This window comes from Solanum tuberosum, unplaced genomic scaffold, assembly GCF_000226075.1.
Source record: "Solanum tuberosum cultivar DM 1-3 516 R44 unplaced genomic scaffold, SolTub_3.0 scf00227, whole genome shotgun sequence".
Taxonomy (NCBI): Eukaryota; Viridiplantae; Streptophyta; class Magnoliopsida; order Solanales; family Solanaceae; genus Solanum; species Solanum tuberosum.
The window spans coordinates 301,363-308,704 of NW_006239150.1; the positions used below are offsets into that span (position 1 = coordinate 301,363).

General features: G+C 31.6%; 1 protein-coding gene across 1 annotated transcript; it reads right to left on the minus strand.

The window, feature by feature from the left end:
- Positions 1-221: 221 nt before the first annotated feature.
- Positions 222-2,061, minus strand: LOC102606123 (S-adenosylmethionine decarboxylase proenzyme 4-like). Its single transcript, XM_006356626.2, has one exon. The coding sequence runs from the start codon at positions 1,487-1,489 to the stop codon at positions 479-481; it is 1,011 nt and encodes a 336-aa protein (XP_006356688.1). The 5' UTR covers positions 1,490-2,061; the 3' UTR covers positions 222-478.
- Positions 2,062-7,342: the final 5,281 nt, after the last annotated feature.

Here is a 7,342-nt window from a genome sequence, read left to right on the forward strand (position 1 = left end):
TAATCGTAGCTAAGTAATAGTGGTGTCATTAGAAGCACGCTTAGGCATGGGAAGGTAGCCCCATGCATTTTTATATTTCTATTACCTCATCAATACGTACCTCTTCCTCTCTCTTTTCAATTTAAAATAAAATAGATGAGCTGAGAACTTCCTTTTGAAAAAATGAAAACTTTACTAGAGTTTAAATAAAACAGAAACATGACTATATATATATAAACGAGAAGATAAAGGTTCAAAATTTTCTCTAGGAGTGACAAACATAAGTGGTGTATACATATATGCATTATCATAATATATCAACTCACCTTAAATTTTTCAAACTAAACTCTAAATAATTATTAACATTAAATAAATAAGACAAGTAAAAATAGTAGTCCTTTACTTCCGCCATATATTTTTTCAAACCTTTCCCCCCGCTCACACCACTTTAAGATTATACGAATTTAGAATTTAAACTCGATATATTAAGCATGACAATTCACCTATTTCCCGTCAACGTAAAAGTTTGAAACACAACAGTTCCGGCAGCTGGGAATTCATCAATGGTGCAACTCCGCCGTTTCATCCCTAGTGGCTCGACGGCTTTAACAATTCTGGTACAAATCTCGCTGCTGCTGCTCGAACACGTAGTGGACACTGACATCGTCCCCGGTCGGAAAACCTGAACCACCTTCTTCAAAATCCTACCAATGTCGTCCTCATCATAAATTGATCCCACACACTCATAACTGGCGTAACTAAAACCGTCTTCCGGCGTCACATGAATGGTAGAGTAACGATCTCCGTCAATCCCATTCATGGAGTATCCACAAGGATCAAAAGCAAATTCACAAATCAAAGCACTCGGAATGATTTCTCCGATTCCAGTCACCTCCGTCATCTGTTTTCCGGTTGTATCCGGATTTTTAAAAAACTTCCGGGCAAGTACCCGGTCGAGATCCGTCATACAAATTTCCACTGTATACCGATCGTTGGGAATTGGAATTGGGTAAAACTTATCACAAGCACAGAAAACATGCCATGAATGTGAAGTGAATTTCGAAGGCATAACAGAGGCTTTTCTGTAGCAAAGATGATTAGGTAATTGATCCTGCAAATAAGAGATTTCTTCTTTGAAACTTGTGTGTGGGTACGGTTGTGCTTTCGGGAAAATGTAATTTCCTCGAGTGTACCTACACTCTGTTATTATAAGTCCCATTTGGCACACGAAATGGATGAACGGACGGATCGATTTCAACAACTGGGTGGTTCCACAAGTTTTGATGATTATTTTGGTAGGATATACAAAGAGGCTTGATTCTGATAGTACATAAGAATCAAAATATTGATTCGAAACAGCTGACACTACTGTGCACTGCACAGCATGTAGTACTTGCTCCAAGGAATCAAAATCTAGTTGCCGGAAACCTCCCATTTCGATCACAGGATCGTCGCCAGAGAAGTGTAGCTCAAGTCTCTTCTCAAATCCTTCAAATCCAGAAGCAGCCATTGATGGAATTAAACTTCCAACCAACTAAAATTAATCCAAATGATTTTGGCTAGAAAACAGGGGATTGGTAGTGAATTTTTTTTTGTAGAAATGCTGCTATACTTTTTTTTTTTTTTGAGTAGGAAGTGAAGATGACAAAAACTGGAACAGGGAAGTAAGTATATATAGGTGAAGAAGATTGTGTGTGGGGGTGGGGGTGATTGAGATGGGGGCATGCACCACGATCAGACTGCTCCATCTTTAATTAGAGGTTTCGAGTTTGAGCCTTTGGTATGGAAAAAATCCTACTAGAAGATTCACTCCCATAATGGGCTCTACCGTGTATGATTTAAATTTAGTCGAAGCTTCAATGTGGACTCTGAATACGGAGTGAAAAAGAACAAGGAGAGATGGAGGGCATGGTGATGAGGCAACCAAGAATAATGATCTTAAGCCAAAAAAATGAATACAAGATGATGGTTATTTTTTGCGTGAGCGATCTTTTTTCAGACAACATGAATCCATATTTTTCTTGTTCCTCTCTCATATCTTGCGTTCAATTTTTTTCTTTTTGAAAGTACCTCATCTGTTGCCATGCAGTTCGCGTCGCAATTAAAAAATAATATATATTTTTTTTAGTGCTAAAACTTGAAATATTTGATTAAAGTGAAGAAATTTACTCATCCAGCAATAACCCTAAGTAACATTTTAATTCAATTTTATTACTTAGGTACATTTCCATCTCTCAACTTTTCCTTTCCCGACAAACTATTTGGTAATAAGGTTTTGATTAGATATTAGAAAAGATTTTGATTTTGATTGCTTTCTTAAAAAAAATACAAATACTTCATCTGGCGATGTGGTATGTAGTGGAATTTCACTAGATATGTTGTTGTATTTGTCGATGTGGAACAATTGGAATTTTTTTACATTCTGTGAATTTGGACACAAAAGCTTTAAGTTTCTTGAAATAGATTCTATATATTTGAAAATCACATAAAAAGTAATATATCACAACAATTAACAACTTAAATATATCTAAGTAAAGGCATATGTAAAAAAAATCCGCGTTAAAAGGTTTTAGTTGCCTCTCGAAATTTCAATCGTACTACATAAATTGAGACAGATAGTAATATTTTACTAAATATTATTATTTCATTCATCTCAACTTAGTTTTTGGCAATATTTTCTTTATAATTCATTCTAAAAAAAACGTTGATAACTTTCTAAATTTAAAAAGTAAAAACAAACTTTTCATATAACCCTTTACGAGAAGCTTATATAGCTAAAAAAATATTAAACAAACCTAAGATCACAAATTTTAAAAATCATATACTCGAAAAGTAGAAAGATCAATTACGATGGATCAACGTTCCACCTATAATTCAAACAATTTATATTAGAATAGGTTCATATACTATCTCACAATATTATAAATATAATCTTTCGGAGTACAATAGAAAGACAATTGTTCACAAGTCAAAATACCGCAACTGTTGTACTTCACCCGTGCATTAAAATGAAAATGACTAGTATAACATTATTAACTATTCTTTAAAGATAAATAATTTTTTTTAAACGTACATGATGATAGATATCTTCAAAAAGTAAAATTAGAGGGGATTTGGTTATATCTAACATATGGCAGTATAATAAATAAATATATTTGGATATGGTTGACAATTATAGAGAGACCAAGGTACACTCGTAAATCACGTGGTGTCTTAGAAGAAGAGGGACACAATTATAAACAAAAGTGCTTGAATACATGACAACAATTATTGGATATATTAAGCTATGCCAAGGCATGCAAAGCCTTATATATTAGATGTTCTCAGGTGGACACATGCAATTAGCTTGGGTTCGGAGAATTCAGTAGCTTATCTTTAGATGTTATATCTGTATTAGAAAATTAAATAAATATATATGTATATTAACTTGTGAAGCCCCTAATAAAATTAATTGACGGTTCAATGATAAAAAAGGGGTAATGTAAATATTTTCAACACTAGTATTCTGAATTCGAAACTATTTTCTCTTCTATTCTAAAATTTAGAACCCTCAATCCAGGCTCTGCCTCTAGTTACTCCTTTCATATTTAATATCTTCTTTTTGTAGTACTATCATTTACAATTTGTCTTTTCTTGGAAAAACATAATTAAAAAAATTGTTCTTTACCAATTCAATTTTTTTATATAATCAAATCATTTAAAAAATAACTATAAATAGTTATTGTATTACTAGAGTAATTTGCTATTTGCTTGTATTTTGTGATTTATAACTTACATCTTATCCTATATTAATTTACACCCTAATCTCTTTCCTTCATTATAAAACCATAAAAAGATGCTTTTTCTAACAATATACAAATTAAAGGGCATGGTGGGTGGCATATACCCATATAATAGTGACCACATCCAGCCACTATGTTGTGCATGCGCACCAACAAACCTCCCTTACAAGTCTCATACATCTCTACACGTATTACCCATCACCCACAACACACTATAATATATACTTATCTTCCACCAAAAAGTAAAGTATTAATTAAAGAAAGAAACTCCTCTATTTATTGTTTTATAATTATACTAAATTTAATTAAAGACAGTGTAGGTTTTTTTTAAAATTTAAATGGAGATGTCTGTTAGCCTTTGTGCAGAGATGTGAGAGGTTGGTCATTGATGATTTTAGGAGAAGTAGAGATAGATCAAACTTGGGAGAGGTAATTAGATATACACTTTCTGCTTATCAAGGACATGATTTTAGATAGAATGTTGTAGAGAACAGATTATAGTAGAATGTTGTAAATAGAATGTGTTATGTCTTGTTATTAGTCCATATTGATTATATTACTTCGGTAGTTTCTTGTCTGTCAATTTATGTTATGTGTTGTTGCTTGTAATTTGGCTATCATTACCTCCATTGCTTTTTTCTTTTGGACTTCTTTTGATAAAAAAATTTAAGCCAATAATTTATCAAAAATAGTCTCTGTACGTTATTGTTATTCTAGTATATAGGTTCTTTTTAGGTACATATATACCTGAGTGGAAAAAATAAATCCGACACGGATTGTGCATTGTACCACGTAAACGAGACATCATCTTGACTCTAGTATATGTGTGTCGACACACTACATAGCTAGCCCACCAATGGCCATATATAGGGAACCTTTAATACTACAAAGTGCATGTTTGTTTGACCATAATCGGAGGTGAAATTAGAATTTTTATTTTATAAATTCTAAATTTTATAATGGCAATTTTAAATATTCGTCCAATAATAGTTGTTCATTATACTATTTTGAGATGTCTAAAAATTTAATATTATTTGAGTAAAAGTTATTAAGTTCGATCAAATTCATACATGGACTTCTAGCTTAAATGGATAAGGAGACAATTACATGAGTTTTGGAGATCGAGAGTTACTTTAGCTGCCGTATGTAATGAATTCCCCCTGTTCAACAATATTTGTCTATTATTGACTTTGCACATTATTTAAGAAATTATAAATAGAAAGGTAATTTTACTGTATCACCCTTTGAATATAATAAATACAATGTTTTGAAAAATGTAATAGGGAAATGACTTTAACTGGTGATAAGGATAAATTATGAATTGAGTGTAAAATTATCCATTGATTTTATAAAGTAGACAAATATTATAGTGGACAACTGTTGTTGAACGGTCGGACGGAGGGAGTAATTGCTGCATGCGCAAATTTTCCCACATTTATGTATAACAAATATTCATATTTGACATAAGATTATATTTTTAAAAAAAATAACAATTGGGTCATTTTTTATAATTAAGCACTATATTCAAATATAGAAGGAGCAAAGCATCAGCATTTTATGAGTACTACTGTTCCATGCGCGCATATTTTGTGCAGTGGTGCCCACACTCTTTCGATTGGCATGTGCAAATAAGATTAATTTATTTTCTTAATTAAATTAACTAATCTAATTAAAATTCAAAATGAAAACTACGTAAACATGATTAAGTGATAATTATGTTTATGAAAAACTAAGTCTCATATTTATTGATTTAGAGTACGTTTGATTTGATTGAATTTAAGTGGTAAAATAATACTTTTTAAGTGTTTGAGCTGCCTAAATATATTATTTGTTGGAATAAAACTATTTGACATGAAAATAATCCCGTTGATGTATTTGGTAAAAAAATATTAAGTGTTAAAATGACTCAAATATATTTAATACTAAAAATGAGCATGTTATTGCCATATTTTAAAATTTAAATCAACTCAAACACGAATTAATTTGTGCACGTTTCAATTTAGAATTGATTGTATTAGATTATTTTTGTTAAACATGAATTATTTATTGAAAGAACATATAATTAATAATATTTTGATTAAAGTTAATATATTCCTCCATATATAGTTTAATTTCCATTTCCGTTCTGATTTAGTATGATAATTTTGAAGTATATTGTGTGAAACTAAATAGTAGTGTAATCTATGCCTAGTTAGTTTATTTTGATAACACAAAATTTAAAAGTTTAAATCTCAAGAATTTAATTATGTCACGTAAATTGAAACGAGAGGAAAGTGTAATTGAATTGACATGCATTCACAGTGGTGTAGCTACATGGTTGTCAGGGTGTCCAATGCACACCCTTTGTCGGGAAAGATATTGTATATACAAGTAAAATGATATACGAAATGATTAAATAACATATACTGGACAACCTTAACATAACAATTTGTTGTAGCTTCGTAATTTCATATGCTTGGAATGAAGCCGTGATCGTGTAGTTGAATCTCAATTGTTATGCATATTGTCATGCTAGACACTATTGGGAACCAGATGCAAAATTTTAGGAGTTTGAATTACACACTTGACACATCATTAAAATTAGACTCTATCCCCATAACTTTTCTATATAACGATATATTGATATGATTGTTAGAAACGTGGTAGATTTATCGAAGCAGGCAAAGACATGTTTTGACCTTTCAAGTAGTATTGATATTATATTGTCCTTAATTTACAAGTACAATCTTATTTCTTCATTGCCCCCATAGACATGAAAACAACATCATACTCTTTGGGTCGTTTGGTGGTATTAAAGAAAATAGTATACTCCATGTATTTAATTGTAATATTATGTAATTCCTTATTTGATAGTATTAGCAGGCTATTTATATATTTTGTTTGTCTTTTGAAAACAATATCTTTACTTTTATGAGGTAATGATAAAATCTGTGTACGAGACGTATTCAAGATTTTGAGATGATAGGTGCACTATTACAAAAAGATTGATCTAAGATATAAATTTGATCGGTTTGACATTTAGTTTTTAACTACTGAAAACGTTAAAATTTTTTACTCAGATATAAATTTTAATTTTAATATTACTACTGGGCGGGACTGGCACTCGAAAGCCATTGTTGGTCCCAAGCGAACCCTTGGCCTGGCTTACTTAACTCAGCGGAAGACAATATTCATATCTATAATGATCAATGAACTTAACTGAACTAGATAATAAAATAACTGAGAATGCTTTAAAGATTAAACATTCAACTTGGCCAAAAGTGGCAACCCAAGTCTTAACAATAAGAAATGATAATGAAAAGACTCAAAGGACTAACAGTTGACTGTCTATGAAGCCTCTAAAACAACTGAGATGGATGTTGGGACAAACCCCATAACATCCTAATGAACTAACTAGACAGCAATGAAAATAGATCCTCCGAAATGTAAGGAGGCTCACCGACTGACTCTGAACTTCTCACTGGATCAACAGTGCGTTGGAATGCTGATCCTAGTTACATGTGTCTGCATCATAATAAGATGCAGGCCAACTGACATCAGTACATTGAATGTACGAGTATGCGAATTGGAATGCTAAAACA